Source organism: Pteropus vampyrus, unplaced genomic scaffold (genome assembly GCF_000151845.1).
Source record: "Pteropus vampyrus isolate Shadow unplaced genomic scaffold, Pvam_2.0 Scaffold8, whole genome shotgun sequence".
NCBI lineage: Eukaryota > Metazoa > Chordata > Mammalia > Chiroptera > Pteropodidae > Pteropus > Pteropus vampyrus.
The window spans coordinates 6,135,483-6,153,087 of record NW_011888789.1 but is presented as its reverse complement, the minus strand read 5'-3'; the positions used below and the strand labels follow the sequence as shown (position 1 = coordinate 6,153,087).

Genomic DNA, 17,605 nt, shown 5'->3' with positions numbered 1-17,605 from the left:
TTGTCATTTTCAAGTGTTCTGAAAACTAAGTAAACCACAAAACCATTTTCAAAAAAAATCTGTTTCTAATTATTAGTGGGAAGATTTATATTCGGGGAGGCGGGGGCGGCGGCGGGGAAGCGGGGTAGAGGGAATGGTGTGCCTGGAAAAGAAGTTTGTTGGTGCAAGTCAGCAAGAATTTGTAAAGGCAAAATAATTTTGATAAAACATAACTACTTTCCTAGCAATATAAATTAAGGATCCTGCTGTACAAATACAGACATCGTGAATAATCACTTTCAAGTGAAGAGAGGGAGGATTCCAAAGCGGGGCAAAGCCCCGCAGTTCTTCACATGGTCCAGCTATCTAACAGCAATGACTACGAATCCCGTTAGTCAAGGGGCAGAAGTCACTCTTATTGTCAGGTTGTCAGTTTAGATTTAGAAAAATGAGGATAGTAGTTAACCCAATCATTCAAATCTTCAATTTATTTATGGGGTATTTATTAGCAAAACACAGCACCCCAACTTTAACTTACAGTGATATAGATCACACAAAACTCTTTCTCCTCCTTCCCTCAATTCTGTATTTATGCATTTCACTGATGATGGGTTTTTCAAGCAAAGACTGAAAGCCGAGGTTAAAGCTGAATGTCACACTGAGTATAATCCTGCCCAACCTGGTTCCTTCTTGCCTGTTGGGGGTATGAGCCCACACTCCCCAGAAGAACCTCTGGCAGTTTGGTGGGTACTGCCTGGCAATGAGACACTTGGGAGGGCAGGCTGGTTAGGAATCCTCTCTTTCTTCCTCTCCCCCATCAGAATGGCTAAAGCAGAGATTACATCTCCTAGTTCTGGTTTTCTGCATAACCCTCCTCAAAACACAAAAATTTAGGATGGGCTTTAAAGAGTTCTTTTGTTTAGAGAAGGCCATTTCCTGCCATTCGCTCACACCCAGACACTCCCAAACCTATTTCTTAAGGAGAGGCATTTTTAGTAAAAAAACAGAAACAAAACACAACAAATTTCAGGCTTAAAGCTATCCCCCACCCAGACAGCCTATTTCTCTGCCCCAGATGTACGTTGGCTGGTGTGCCACCACTGCACCTTGTATTACCATGGGGGAATGGAAAGTGGAATAAGTGGAAAAAGGAGAGTGCAGTTACAGTTCTTTTAATGCACACCAGGCCTTGTCTGTCCAATCCTTACATTTTAGTTAAGAAAACAGAGGCTTAAATGACCTGTCAAAGATAAGCAGCTTAAGTGACTTGTCCTAGGTCCCTAAGAAAATAAGAGGTAATAAGAATAAAATGAAGACTACTGATGATTTGGTCAAGAACATAAGGATTTATATACCGTTGGTTCTGTCACCGTTGGGGCAGATCAGAGTTTGGTGTCACCCCAAAGATAGTGGGCAGGGAGAGGAATAACAACGCACAGATGTGTAAATTAGCATTTTTCCTCGGTTCTGGTTCTTTCTCAAATGACGCAGTGAAGAATCACAGGTCATTGAGATTTAACAGTATTAAAAGTATGTTTTAGAAAGACAAAGTGTGCCCCAAGGAGGCACATGGTCCCAGCATTGTAACCAACACGGGCCAAAATGGCTACAAAAGGGCAAAAAGGCCACCAAAAAGAGAACCCAGAAGGGCAAAAGAGACCCAGAAGTGGGCATGTCTGCCTTATATTTGGGCCATGATGGGTGGTTCCAAAGGCATTTCTAGGTGATTGGCAAATGAGGTCATTTTGATTGACACTAGGCAGTAACTTTGCCTACTGTACATATGCGTACCCAGAATTCTACTGCCATTAGGGTGTTCTCTGGGCAGTCTCTAGGCTGGGCCCCTATTCCTTTGTTCTCCCTTGTTGCTCATGTCAGACTAGCTACCTAACAGTTCTAAGACTATCAGACAATGGATGATGGTAAAGTTTTAAGGGTTTGCTCAAGATCAAGTATTATGACATAAATGCCAATGGCTTGCATTTTCATGAGTACATTAGTGTGCTCAAATAACAGCTGGTCCGATGACCAAAGTAATGACTTAACATTTCTTTTCTTGTGAAATGTCATCTGTTCTGCTTTACAATATACAGCTCCTGAGTCTGTGAGGCTGACCAGTCAATATAAATTGTGACTGTGAGGAGCTTCCATAAGGGATCACAAAACCCACATTAGACGGTCCCTTGTGGCTACCCATTCAGGTGCTTGAAGGTTGGATTTGTCCAGCTAAAGCCTGCATTATCCTGAGCTACAGGACTTTTTAGTGTGTAGGCAAACAGAGGAAAGCACTTTGAGCTTGAGGCTAGACTAAATCAAAATGACTGAGAGTGCTAAGTCTATCTCCTAATCAATTCCACCTGGGTTACTAACATTAACCCTTTGCAACCCAATAGTCACATCTACAAAGGGAATCAAATTCATCTTGCCCTACTTTTACTTATCACTCATACCCGGCCCACATTTCACTCCTGGTTCTGTCGAATTATGTACTAGCTTCCCATTCTAACTGGACAAAGGGAGGGATTCCTTTAAATGTGAAAGACTGCCACATAACCCCCAATCTGCCCCCCGCCCCCACACATACACAGGATCTATCACTTACCACCCCAAATTTCTAGCTTAAAAGCGTGTGGTAATTGTACTTTCTGATGTAATTAAGTGGGGGATGGGGATCCAGAAAAGATCATTTTGAAGGCAGCAATAATTAAAATTTAATCTGAAAACTGCTAGGAAAATTTAGGATGATGCCATGTATTGTACAAGCCTCAGAGTTTGACAGGTTGTTTTTTATTCTAGTCATTTAAAAATAACAAACGTACGGGACAGTTCCAGGCATTGTTCTAGGCATTGGGGGTTACAACCTTAAGTAAGACAGAGGTCCCTGTGGCCAGGGACTCACAGTTCAGGAGTGCAAGACAAATAAGAACAAGGTAACATCAGTGACTAAGAATTACTATCTGGAAAATAAGATAAGAGGGATGTGATAGTGGTTGGGAAGGTGGGGCTGCTTTAAACTTGGAGGTCAAAGGTCTCTCTGGGTAACATCTGAAATGAGATCTGAATGAATGGCATGGATGAGTCTGCCCTGTAAACATCTGAGTGTAGGGTTTTCCAGGCAGACAGGATAGCCCACACAAAGGCCCTGAGGCAGGAACAAGTTTGGGCCTTATTTAGCTACCTCCAACTTGCCAAACAGTTGAAACATAATGAATGAGACTGTGACTCCAGGCAGATGAGGTAAGAGAGACCGGCAAGGCCCAGATCACAAGAACCTCGTACACCACTGGAGAATTTTAAGCTTCTACCCAACTTAGACAAATTAATCTCTCAAAGCCTGTTTTCTTCTCTAAACGTGGGATGATAACCCTTTATTTGGTTTGTTAAAGTGCGATGTTTAAAACAGAATAGACACTACTAATGAATTCATTAAGTGCTTAATGAATTAATGTGCAAGATCCATAAATGCTTTTACAAGTCTGATTATATTTGGATATGCACCTGATATTCAATTCTCTAATTTTCTTAACACATCAAGTAAGACTGAAAAGGAAATTTGGGCAAAGAGGGTCTTAGCATTTGCTCTAACAATTATTTTGCTCATTAATGGGAAAATGCTTGGAGGTCCCGGAAAAGAAAGAATTGGGCTTAGAAAAGTGGAGTGGGGAGAAGGCCGAATAAGAACACAGCGATGTGGCCTCGCAGCGGCTGACTGGTACTCCAGCACCTCCCATGTGCCTTCTACTGACAAGCAAGTCTCTGAGAAGCAATTACCGACATTTTCAGTCCCCCGTCCCCCAGCATCCTTGGGCAGGACGGAAGAGTGTGTGTGTGTGTGTCCATGTGTTCCTACTCTGCCCCAAAACACATCCTGCCGGTTTAGAGGGATACTGTATTTAAAAACAGATGCCTCTTTGGAAACTCACACATTTTAAGTCCTGTAAATCACACATGCTGGGTAAAGCAATTACACGTTTATAGCACTTCCCTTCTGAGCACAAAGGAAATTCTGGTACTTCTGTAATAAGATAGCACTTTCTATGCTGTACCTTCTCTCATGAGGCCCAAACTATCCATCCTATAGGTGGACATAAGAGAAATTTTCACAAAATAGGATCCTGGGGATTCAAGGCAAAAAAATTTTTTTTAATCTTTAGAATCTCTCTCAGGATAATGTTGGCCACCTGCCAACATATCTACCTGGTGACATAAGTCAGAAAGAGCAGAGGAATGTCATGTAAAAAGTCAACTGATAACGATTAATCGAAAGTAGAAATTAGCCTCTAACTTATTTTCATGGCTTGGTGAGATGCACCTCAATTTGAGACTCCCAGATTTCTTATTCCTTTGCAAAAACCAAAGGACAGAGGATTGAGCGAGGCTGTTTCAGCATTTCCTCGGAATTTAAGTTTGTGTAACAATACTGTATTATAGCCTGGAAGTTGAAACTAATTTTTCTGATGTGATTGGCATTTATTACTGCTATTTCCCTTTTTTCTCCACTATTCAATATAAGATGCATCATAATGGTTGCAGCAGGGTTAAAACCTGAGAAATACAATTGCAAGTTATTTTCTTAAATTCCTAGACTTTTATTTTTCTTACTTTACCAGCTGACACTTAGCCATGAGCAGAAAGGCTGCAAACTTTTAGGAAAGCTCGAAATGAATAAATAGAAAATATGACCCACAGCATAGATGACTTTGGGCTCTGGCAAAGGCTCATTCTACTATTCACCTCCCTCTCCCGATAAAGTCAAAAAGAACAGAGCAAGTTGGGGAAATTTTCTCATATAAAAACAGTCTAGCCTGTCTAAGCCATCTACCTTTACTTTCCAAACCCTTCTACAAATTTTATGATAGCTTAATCTTCCCTTCTAGGTTCAGGGTTGGAAAAAGAAAAGTTGGACAAGTGAAAGCCTGAGAATTAACTGCAAATTTTTGAGGAAAACAATTTCTAGGGACTGTAGACGAAAGTAAAAAAAAAAAAAAAATGAGTATGAAAAATACTGTATATACCTAGATTTTTCTAAGACCCCGCATTGCAGGCTTTCAAATGGGTAAAGTATACCGAACACTATTAGGTTATAATTAAGCGGATTATATGTAATACATTTTTATGTTCCTACAGAGTGCTTTAAAATTTTTGTTTCCATTTCTTCCAAGAATTTCCAGGTCCCTGCCTCCCCATTTTTTTACATAGATCAAATTTTAAGTAAAATTTCTCTTTTGTTGCCTACACTCACAAGTTTCCTAGGAACTAGAGTCCCAACACCTCTCTTTAATTTTCTGGGCACTGTCATTAGTTACCTTTCCAGTTACTAGCTATATATTCTTGAATTGTTCTGAAAATCATTTAAGATTAGACCTCTCCTCTGCATCTCAAACCCAACATCTTCACCTCCTTGTTGCCTATTTTTCAGCCCCTTTCAATCTAATTTCTACAAATACAGCCACTATTTAGCTAGTTATCTACAGGAGGACGCCCCCCAGCCCCCAAGAGGCTTCCGAGATGAAACCTGTCTTCTCTCCTGTGTATCTGACAGTTGTCGAGGCCCCTGCACACCTATCACAGCATCTCTGGCTCAGTCACCACTGCCTTACTTTGAGACCAGGACTTTCAAAACCTCTTCCGATACCCATGGCATCCCCTCTCCCACTGGAAGATCCCAGAATGCCAGGTCCCAGCTGCCCAGCAGCCCAGCTCCCATCCAAGGACAGAGTCAGACTCTCTGGCATGGAGGGCCCAGATCCTCCACCATCTCCCCGCCACTATTTCCCTCCCTTCCCTTCTCTCCTGCCATGCTTTGCTTGCTCTCCCCAAAAGGGTCCCTTTTAAGCCTCTGTATCTTCATATAGACTAATCTCTACCCCCCACCCCGTGGTCTCTAATCTCTTCCCCGCAACCCATGGTCTCAACCCTTTCCTCGTCTGGCTAAGTCTAAATTGAGACTTAGTTCAAATGTCACCCTTTTTAAAGCTTCGACACAGCTCTATCACCCTGTCCTTGCTGCAGTGTTGACTGTTCCCAACACAAACAACTACCTCCGCTTTAACACAGTGCTTTATTATACCTATTTGTTTACACAGGGCCATCACTACCTCTCATAGATCTTGGCACTTCCAGAATCTGCACATGAAGGCCTCATTATTCAACCTCTCAGTGCCTCAGCTGCTCCCCATAAAATGAAGTTCATCATCATGGTGATACCTACATCAGCTTGTCATGAGGCTGAAATAATGTAATAAAGTATTTGGCCAGTACTTAACATATAGAAAATACTCAAAGGTTAACAATTATTTCCTGAGTGAATGGATAAAAGGAGTTTGGTAATATTCTTAGGATCAACTATTCCAGTATTTTCTTTTTTCTGCTATCAGTAAAAATGACAAACTGGGTAACTATTCTGTAAGCTCAAACATATACCTTCCTCAAATATGCAGTCAGGTACCACTACCGCCCCACTTCAAAACACACACACACGCACGCACGCACACACACACCCCACACCCTCTACCCCCCCACCCCCCGTATTGAACTTGTTTAAAATATTCTCCCAGTATTCTTTAAACAGTCATACCCAAATTATCCCCAGGCATCAAATAAGCTCATCTCCATCAGGGAGGACATCCTGAAACCAACATAGCATCAATTTAAATACCTGGTCCCACATAGCATCAAGCCTACTGAGCCAAGCAGCCACTTTTACTACAGCTATTATTAAGGTTCATTCCCCTCATTCCTTCCCAGGTTTTTTTCTTTGACCAAAGCAAGCACACTATTCAGGAGGAACATTTGCATTCCCTTTCCCCTACCCCCAGGCAGACACTCAGGTGCCAAATGAAACTGAACACAAACATTCCAAAGTGGCTGTCACAGAGAGAACACTTGTTTGAGAACCCAAGGAGCTCTGAGCTCTTCCACCTAACCAAGGCTTCTAGGAGCCCATGTCCAAAAGGTCAAAGTGAGTTCCATAGCAGAAAACAAATTCTAACATTGAAAACCCAAATGCACCTCGGAACAAGTGGGCCCACAGTGGCTGAAAGATGGACCGGCAATGCTCACCTGTGTACTCAATGAAAACTATGGATGACAGGTGAAGGGAGTTAAATTTCCCAGCTGATCCATCATCCATGACTTCTCTAAATCCCCTGTGGACAAAGGACCTCAACAGTAAACAGTGGCTGCTTTTTTAACAGCTTACCTATACAAAGTCATCATCACCAACCCAATCAATAAGGCTATTTCATATGTTTATAAAGTATGCATTTATCAAGAGTGTGTGTGTGTGTGTGTGTGTGTGTGTGTGTGTGTGTGAGTGTGAGAGATACTTCCCTGTATCTCACTGGGGTACTTACTATCTTTGGGTAGCTGTTGAGCATTGAGAACACCATGATGTCATAGAGCTTTTTTAAGAAAGACATGGAAGAAGGTAATGATTCAAGAGTAAAATGGAGATCACAAAAACTAACTTCTACTAGAAAGTAATCTCTTTGGGAGGGGAAATTCAGTTGATGGGATCCTGCAAAAATGTAGACTGAAACTTGACTCCTGCCTTGAAAGCAGCTCAAGCTAGACCAAGAGGGAAAGGTGGTTGAAGCAATCTTGAATGTCAGGTTTAGACTTGTATGGAGAACAGTAGTGCTGAAGGATTTGGGGCCATCAGAAGATCCAGCAGCATGGTATAGGGATGAATTGAGAAAGCATATTAGAAAAGGAAAGCTGCTAAAGATCACTAACATGAGCCAGGATAAAGAAATGAGTGAGATAAACATAAAGGCTACCAGGTACAGAACTGGTCCGATTCCTGCGGCACAGCTTGTGAATAAAACAAAATATAATTAACCCAATGGTCTTGTGACACAGATATTACCAGAGAATTTAGTGAAATCTTCAAAGCAAAAGATATTTGTTTTTGTTTACATGCTCATTTTAGAAAATTTAGAAAGCACAGAAAGCATCAGAAAGTAAATAAAAATTATCTGTAATCCACCAGATAACTTTTATTAACTTTTAAAATATATTTGGTTATATAAATATTTTTAAAGAATTGGCACTATATAGTATAAAACATTCAAATCTGTGCTTTTCATTTAATGTTATAACATTGATAATATCTCAATTAAAATGTAGTCAGAAGCTAGAAGAGACAAAATCAGATTCTCCCATACAGCCTACAGAGAGAGATTAACAATGTTGATACCTTGATTCCAGATTTCTGGTCTCCAGAACTGTGACAGAACACATTTCCTGTTGTTTTCTTTAAAAATATGGCTTTTAATGGCTACATAATATTCTCTTTCAGGAATTATACCATGGTTTACTTAGCAATTTCCCCATGTTAGACATAGTCTTTGTGAATTTTCACTATCAAAAGTAACTCTGGAATAATCATTCCTACAAATAAATCTTTGTGCATGCTCATTATTTCATTAAGGTAACTTCTTAAAAATGAAAGTACTGAATCAAAGGGCTTAAAAATATTTTGATAATGCCAAAGTCCTCCAGAAAGCTGCACTAATTTGTATCACCATCATAATACATAAGAGTTCCCACTTTATTGTCCCATCACCAACATTGAACGTTTTTGTACTCAAAGCAAAAATATGAACATACAAAAATTACATAAAAGCATCTCCAAAAAGAACCCTATCCAAACTATCCAATAAACAAACGCCATTGGAAACAAAGAAGATTGCAAGTGAGCATAAGGGTTTATCAGGGAAATTTTAAAATCGCTACTGGAAAAATAACAGAACTGCAGGTCATATTGACAGTGGTCTTACAGCATCATTTTACTATGAAGTCAACACATTTCCACCTAATCCTAATCTATGACTGAAATATAAATTTATTGTATGAGATTTGATTTGAAATAAGAGGCTTCAGATTTGGTTAAATACAAAACGATTCTGTACTATCCCCAAGTCATAATGTAGATTCATCTTAATGCTTGATGCAAACCTGAGGTTGGCACATCAAATTGACATGATACCCTTTCTCTGTGCTAATTATAACAATTTTTTTTATGACCCCAATATTTTGGCAAAATTACTGAGCACTTTAAAAGAAGAAATGTGAGGTAAAGATTTCTATCAACTTCGGAAGAATTAACTTTACTGCATGATTTTTGCCCATCTTTTTAATCAATATTCCAGCACTGTCAAGATTTTTGCTTTAGCTTTAAGAACAAGAAATTTCAGTCAAAGCAACTTAAGGAGAAATAACTCTAACACCAGCACATCAACAAAATAAAACACCTTTTAAATAATGTATAATCAGCCTGAAAAGTACCCAATAACACAAATAAAAATAAAACCAAAGTACATATTTGATTTCCAAAAAAGAAATTTCTATTTTGACATTTCAGTGACCAAAAATAAATTATTTCCATCTACTACTAGGTTAAAAAAAAAGTCTCAATATTTAAAACTGATAAGACAAGTATGAGTCTATTACTGATATGTTTATTAATTTTAATAAAGTCTGGTCAAGCGCAAACTGCCGAAGGTGTTTTAAGAGAATACTGCCTAGTCCAAAATTAGAGGCAAATTCTAGGAATGATTTTCTTGTAAACTGATGTAATAAATCACCTAATGCCCTATATATAAACCTCATAAATCTCAGATCCCAGTAAGACTTTGACAGCCGTTTTTTCTCTATAGGAACAACTTGCTTAGGGACCCACATGTATAGCATACTGGAGGCCAGAAAGCCAAATGTATTCTCTTACGTAGTTGGCTAGCTAAATCTTAAAATTATTTTTCCTCGAAGTTTTAAATACTATCCAAAGCAGAAGTCTATGTCCTGCCCAAGTTCTCAAAAACTTCCAAACCTAAAAAAGCTGCAAAAAGTCTCCCAAACCCTAGACTGTTCAATCCATACAGTTGGAACCAAATAAGTGTTTCTACCTTAATTTCAGAGTAAGCTTTAGAAGCTCTCAAGCAGAGCCCAAACATTCTATAAGATAAAAGGAACTCATTTAAAAAAAAACTAAGGAAAAAAAAAAAAACCCAACCTTGGATTCTGTAATGTGGCAGAGAAAGCCTAAATTACCCTGATGATCTATGAAATAAACTATTTTCTCTTAATGATGATTGGACTTGCTCTTCCCCATCAGTGCAATCACCACCAGAAACTACAAGAAGACACATTTTTCCTCTCATCATTATGTGTATATACATTTTATATGTGTGTGTGCTGTTACTGGAGTCCTCAGCCCAGACTTTTAAATGTGTTTAAGGACAAATTGCTGATCACTGGGTGGGCAGGAAAAGGGTCCAGTATGGTGGTTTTGTATAATGCTGAGCACATTAATGGGACTCACTGAAAACCATATTTATTTTACTTGTGGCTTTTTGAGTTAGACAAAAGAGGTTAGAAGTTTTCCAAAATCAAAACATAAACCCCAGACGGAATTAGGGCAAAATTACCTGGATCGTTCAGGCCGACTTACTTTCTTTTCCTGAATTTTTAACGGTATAAAGCTTCACTCTTTATGGTGTATTTGTTTTGCACACTCCATCTGTACAACTTGGGTTCTGAAATCTTCCTGACCGTCCCCTTATTAAAATAACAAGTGTCTTGTTAAAGCTACTGACACTAGAGCCACATGCCATTCCCACCTAAAATCAAACCGTGTCAGGGCAACAGCAGAGGTAAAAGGTAGTAACAATATTGGGATCACTCCCAATTCTACTTGGACACAACCTCACACTTCTAGTTAAAGTGACCAGGCAGGCAGACCACAGCTCAGTACTGGCGGCAGTTAGGTTGAGAAAGGTCGAGCAGAAAAATGTGACTTTTCTCTATTGAATTTTATCATGTCAAGTAGGTTATGGTTTGGGGACACTCAAACCTCTTTTGCTATATACCAAAAAACAAAAAGAAAAAAGAAATCTTTGGTTTGCCTTATTAACTGTTTCCAAGTTTTCTCAGTTGGGTGAACAGAGAAAGGTGGTTTCATACAATAGTCTTACCCTTAGAAGTAAACATATTGCCAACCTAACAGAAATAGAAGGGTTTCTGAAGCAATTATTACCTTGATGTTAGGTGAATTAGTTAAATACAGCAATTCATAAAAAAGGCAAACTTGTCATTGTTTCTTAAATTGCATTTTAGTGGTAGAGAAAATAAATAGCAAAGAAGCCAACAAGGTTCTAGAAAAAAGTGGAACTTGTAGTTTAAGTCTTCATCTCTTTGAAAAAGGAAATGTCAATAGTATTCCTTCCCTTGCGGCTAAAACAAAAGGCATGTAAATAACGCTTTTCAAAATATAGTTTATAACAAAAAACGGCAAGTTCCTCAGGGGAGAAGGCAATTTTTGGCTTACTGCAATTCATCTAGATTGCACTACCACACAACTCTTTAAAATCTTGTATTAATTTGGCAGGAGACTTCTTAGGTCTCCATCTTCCCAATTTACAAGAGGACAAAGTGCTGAGGGCTTATATGTATTAATTAAATCCTCTGCAAAGTTAGTTTCACTATCAGAATTTAGCTTGCACATAACACAGAATCCCAATAATAATCTCCATATCCCAACCGCTTTAGAATCAGCTTACCATTCTGTTAACTTTATATGTTAGGATTCAATACTTGTAAGAATGTTTTATAGGTCGTATCTAGATGCATACTTTCTTGCATCTACACACTCTAAAATTCCTTTTAGAATGTTTAAGAACTCAACCAGGTGGGATCTTAAAAAGTAGGAGAAAAATATTCTTTCTTGGACTCCAGATAATAAACCTGCAGGAACAGAGCCATTTAATAAGATGCCACAAATATCCTAATTATGGAATTTTGAAACGTGTTTTCAGGAGTTCCCTCCGACACTTACTGAATTGTTTCTACCATAGGAACGCTTCGCAGCCGCAACATTTTTATCCTTATTACGGACGCACCCTTGGAAGTCAAAGTCCTACTAAAATAGGCTCGATGATCATTTGGTGAACTGTAAAGTTTTAAGCTCGTATTCTGCTCCCCACGTCGCATCGCCCTAAATTTACAAAACCTAATCACCCAGGTTCAGGGTCTTTGACTCATCAGAGAAGAATGAGGCTGAGGAGTTATCTATTAATCCAAAATGCCTCAGCTGGAAACATATTTCACTAAGAACTTAGAAAGTTGAAAGGGAGGGGGCAGGGAACAGAAGATATCCTCTAAGACGAACTTCCCCTGATTTCTTCCTTAAACCACACGCACCCCCCCCCCCCCCCACCACCACCACACACGCACACACACGCACACACACCTTCCAGCGCCGGACACAGAACTAAGTCCTGACCCTGTGGGTCCCAATAATCTGAGGTCACCCAGGAGTCAGCTCTCGATTCCGCTTTTAAAATCTCAGGCAAACAAAGCTGAGCATTATACTTTCAAAAGTCTCCGAAAAGTCCTCAAGTTACGCAATTTTAGGCACGCACCCACAAAAACACATTCTCCGAAGATACACCCTGCCGGGGCTACCGTCTGGGGCAATTCCCAGCCCCTGGACTGCGGCGCCCCGGGACCAGCGCCCGCGCCCGGCCGGCCGCCCGCACTTGGGGGGAAAGCGCGGCTTGTGTCCCGGGTCGCACCCGCCACCGCACAGAGCCACTCAGTACCTCTTCCTCCTGAAGGTTGGCCTCGTTCGGGGTGTTCTCCTTCTCGGCTTTGACGCCGTTGTTCATCTTCCCGGTCCTCCCTCGCCGGGCAGGGCTGGGCGCGGGGCTGGGCGAGGGCGCGCTCGCCCACTGTTCCCTTCCCCGGGCGCGGCGGCTGCGGCCGGGGCAGCGGCGTCTCGACTTCGGGCTCCGGGCGACTCAGGAAGTGCGCGAGACCCGGCAGGGCGAGGCGAGGCGCGGGCGGGCTGAGGAGGGGACGGAGACAATCGGGACCCGGGCGCGAGACCTGGACAGGGAGGCGGGCTCGAGGGAAGGAAGAAAGGATGGGGCGAGGACGCGCGTCCCAGGAGTGACCCCAGAGAGTTGGGGATGGGGCCGGGTAGGGGCTGGGGGCGGCCGCAGCCCGAGCCCAGCAGCTGCTGAGGGAGGGGGCGAGGGGCGCCCGGAGAGGCGGAGGCGGAGCAGCGGGGCGCGGGGCGCGGCTGGGACACGGGGACCGGCAGAGTCGCGGAGTGCGCGCTCCTGGCAGGCTCTGGGAAGTCCGGGATCCGAGCAGCGCCCTTTCTCTCGCCTTCCTCCCTCCCCGCTCCCCGCTCCCCTCCCTCGCCTCCTCCCTCCGCCCTCCCTGGACGTGGACTGCAGCCTGTCGCCGGCAGGAACGGGACGCGACCGCGAAGCCCCCGCGGGAGGAGGGGCGGCGCCGAGGGCAGCTGCCCCGCGGCCCAAAGCCGTGCGCGGGAGAGGGACCCCGGGCGGAAGCGGCTGACCCCCGCCCCCGACTCCCCTGGAGGTCGGAGGGCTGGGGCCGCGGAAGGAGGGGAGGTCAGGCTCTCCCGGGTGCCCTGCCCCTGGGGGCCCTGACGGCTGTGCGGGGCCCGAGTGGGCGAACTGGTGCTCGTGAGCTTGGAGGAGCCAGGCCCTGCCAGTGTGACCACCGAAAGGTGTGATGTGTTACTTTTGTTCGGTGGCTTCTCCCGAGGGATTTACACCCACATCCCTAAGCCTGTCCCTCCTTTTCTGTACCGGGTTACACCCATTTCTCCCCTTCTAGTTGACAGCTGAAAATGACAGGATGCAAGAACTCCAGTGACATCCGGGGACAGCCCGCGCGGGGCGGGCGTTCTCAGGGCGCTGCTTCGAGCCCACCTCAGATGCTACCGGGTCCTCCAAAACCCCTCCAGTGTCCCCGCAACGGCCGCCTTGCTCTCCGCTAGGCTCCCCGGGGCCTCTGCTCAGACTCCTCTCACAGTCCTTATCAGATTGTTCTGGAATTATGTTTACCTGGCTGTCTTTCTCACTCTTTTGAGAGATCCTCCCTGGAAGACAAGACCGTACCTTTTTAATCCCACGGCTTCTTAAATACTCTACCTGGTATATTAGTAGACGCTCGAGAAATATTTGTTGGCTAAAGGAACATTCCTTACTCCACGCCGAAGTGGAGGCCAATACAGGTTAACTGCAGAGGGTCAAAGCAGCTTAAAGGAGAAAGGGGCTAGGCATTCTGGGAGGTCAGCGCACGATGCCTTATGCACCAACCACGCAAGGACCATGTGCTTTCCTTTCCTCACCTGTGAAATAGGAGTAGTTTTATTTATCTCCCAGGAGTTTGCTATTAGAGGAGATTATAGGTTGATAGAGCCATAGCACCTAGCACCCGTTCTTACTAAGTTTAAATTTACGATATATGGAACCTAACATTATTAAGATAATTTCCACTTTTCCCGCGCCATAGAGAGCTTTTCCAATACTGTATTATTTAAGCTTTCAAACGTGACTGCTGCAAGCACATAAACTTTCCCTCACTTTCCACCTCCAGGAATTCTCTCTCCCAGCACAGCACCAATCACAATTTCTATTTATTTATTTGCCTGCTCACTGTTTATCTCTTTTTCCCCTCCCTCACCCCACTAGACATTCTTTACCCTATACAGGTTTAAGTGCTGCCGGGTATGGGTGAGGGTGGCAGTGGGAATTGATGATAAGGCTTCCGCTGTTAGGGAGTTTAAAGTGCTGTTGTGGAGACAAGATACCCAAAACAACTCCACGGTAACGGAATCTCAGATCTTGGTTCAAATTGTGGAAAGCAAAGAAAATATCTGCCTTAAGAGCATTAGGAAGAGAAAAACAGTAGTGATTCTTGAATTTCACATTGGATTTTTCTTAGAGTTTAGGGGAGTCTGAAGATTTTGATAAAGAGATTTAATTGCTGTCATGTTGCCATTTCTCCCTGTGAGGGGAAAAAATGTATCCTGGATGAAAATAAACACAGAGTCTATTGAAATTGCAGCTGAAGTTCAGAAGAGGCAAGGGCTGCAATTAATCTGGAAACTTGGACAGCTGTTTCCACTTCCAGTTCCTCTCTTGGTTATATGAGGAACCACAAGGGGGCAATGTCTTCCTGAGCAATGGCTAAGTGGTGGTCTTGGGCCCCTGTGCTGACCAGCAATGCCAGCACTTTACCCTCCTTGGCCTTTCTTGCCTGTTACTGAGTACACGTCACAGAAAAGCATTGTCTTGCTGGAGTCTGGCAAAGGCCCAAGAAAAATGACAGTTGAACTAGTCATTGATGATGGTTCCAGTCAGACTCCACTTTTAAGTAGGTGGAAAATGCGTGATTCCAGGATTCTGGGGGAATTTCCCTCACCCCCACCCAGGGAAATGTGGCTTAATTCCACAAGTCAGCACTTTGTCCATTGTTAAAAGTCAAAAACCTCTAGGATAAAAAATAATAATAAAATAATAAGTTCCATGACTGGAATCTTGTCTAAATTGTTCATTATTGTGTTCCCAACACCTAGATAGTGCGTAACACATAGTAAGTAGGCACTCACTGATTATTTTTGAATGCTTGAACGCACTGTCTTATCAGTTTTGATTCTCAGGCTCGAATGACATTATCAGATCCTCCCAAGACCCTGCAGGAAGGACTGAATAAGTGGAGGCATCTCAGCATGGAGAGCCACCACAAGGGCACTAGGCAGATTCGTGGTAGCAGTCGTTAGTCACTATTTTGCAGAGGGGAGACCCTAGATAGCTTGTGCAGAATGGGACAACTGATGAGATTTCAAGAAATAAAAAATAAAATCACACTGCTCAGCACAAGAGCCCAAGACCACCAGTCAATGGACACATCGGACGGTTGACAACAAAGCAGGGAAATCTAGAATATAGTCAGTGGCGAGATTGAAATTCAGGTGTTTTCAGAAAAAGTGTATGGGGATGGGGTAATATGCCAGTAAAAGTAAAATTTTGTCCTTTTATTAAGGATGGTTTAGACTTATTTGAAAGAACAATAGAGTCATGTTGCCAACAAAACTCAATGAAAACCTGTAAATTTAGCTATTTATAAAAACATGTTTTTGTGGGAAAAGTGTGTGTATCTGTGAAGGCAGGGGGGGAATGTACGTTCATTCAGGATATAAATGATCTTTATGACCTGTTTACTACATCAAAGAAAGTTTCTAAAGTGAGATATCCTCAGTAGCAATAGTTTCCAGACGCACCAAGAATTATAAGACAACAAAGGGATTTTATATCCTAGAAAAACAGGACTAATGACTAAGAAACATCTGCTTTCTTTCCTGCCCGCCACCCTACCACATTGCTTCTGGCTTACCAGGTTACATGCTAGATTGATAAGAAAATATTCTATGCACCTATAGTTTTTTTACTCATTCTATATCTCTGTGTTCATTTTGAGGTGTGCTTTAAGAAATCCAGACCTATAATTGTGTCTTAAATGTTTGTCTCTGGTAATTACAGACGTTAAAAGTCTATTTTGAGGCATGGACTTTGTACCTATGTTAGCACTGCAGCAGACGGCTGCAGTATCTATCACATGTGTTATGATTGTTAGCTCTTCTGCATCTTCCGCTGGACCTAAAATGTGTTTGAGGCCAGAAGTTGTTTTTTGGTTTTTGTCATCCTTAATATTTCTTTCTCTTCTACCCACTCCCACCCGTCTCCAGGCCATCATAATCTTCCCCTGAGTTTATTTATTACTTTTTAACTGTGGCTAAAAATCACACAACACAGTATATACCATCTTAGCCATTTTTAAGTGTATGGTTCAGTAGTGTGAAGTATATTTACAATGTTATACAACATCCTCCTGATCTTTACCTTCTAAATACTTCTGAGATTCAATCACTTCCCTCCAATTATTTGTGAAAGCTCACACAACCACGTAGAGAGGCTCATGTGGGAGAGAATTACAGCCCCAGCTGAGTGTTCAGTGGACAGCCGGAACCAATTGTTAGCCTTGTGAGGGAGTAATCTTGGAAGTGGATAATCTAGCCCTAGTTTGGCCCCAGCTGACGCCACATGAAAGAGAGATGAGCTGTCTTCACTGAGTTGAGCCCAAACTGCAAAATTGTTAGCAAAAAAGTGAATGCTGTTGTTTTAAAACACTAAGTTCTTGGATGGTTTGTTTTATAGCAATAGATAATTGAAACATATTTGCCTACCTAGACATGAGATTCTGTTGTCACAGAAACCTAAATCTGTGGCAGTGGCTTTGGGATCAGGTGGAGGTTAGAAGCTAGCAGAACTTTGAGGAATCTGCTAGTGAAGAGCATTATTAAAGGACAGTGAAAGTATTGCTATCACAGACTGGAGAAAGGGGAACCCCATTTATGTACTGGAAGAAGAATTAGCTAAATTAACTCTTTGTTACATGAAAGAAAAGATACCTAATGAACATGTGGATCTGGCTAAGGAGATAGTTGGATAGAATGTTGAAAGGGTTGAATGGCTTCTTTTAGATACTTATGATATAGTACAAGATACATGACATGAGCTGAAAAAAGGAACTGTTCCATTTTCAATCAGAATTTAGAGGAAACAAAGAAGCCAGGACTTACTGGATTTGAAATAAAACTAGTTGTCATTCCTAGCTTCTCCAGAGGACAAAACTCTCAAAATAAGAAATGGCCTAATGGCAAAGGTCAAATCCAAGGTGATATTATGAAAATATAGCCTTAGGTGAAGTTCAAGACGAGGGTGTAGCTACAAGACCCTGTAGT

General features: G+C 42.2%; 1 protein-coding gene and 1 long non-coding RNA gene across 8 annotated transcripts in view; one reads left to right on the top strand and one right to left on the bottom strand.

Annotated features, from left to right (window-relative positions):
* The window catches only part of RBPMS (RNA binding protein, mRNA processing factor), a 153,903-nt gene extending 140,553 nt beyond the window's left edge, over positions 1-13,350 (bottom strand). For 3 of the 7 annotated variants that reach the window (XR_002783494.1, XR_002783500.1, XM_023538328.1), the window contains exon 1: positions 12,582-13,350. Coding sequence is in view for 4 of the 7 variants with exons in the window: in XM_023538328.1 (XP_023394096.1) it covers positions 12,582-12,647 (66 nt within the window). In the remaining 3 variants the exon portion in view is untranslated. The remainder of the gene's footprint in view (positions 1-12,581) is intronic. The other 4 variants (XR_002783499.1, XM_023538325.1, XM_011371922.2 and 1 more) reach the window with 4 other exon arrangements.
* LOC111747333 lies at positions 13,350-14,511 on the top strand. The gene is made up of 2 exons (XR_002783502.1): positions 13,350-13,522; positions 13,633-14,511. It is a non-coding gene; the product is annotated as an uncharacterized LOC111747333 (long non-coding RNA).
* Positions 14,512-17,605: the final 3,094 nt, after the last annotated feature.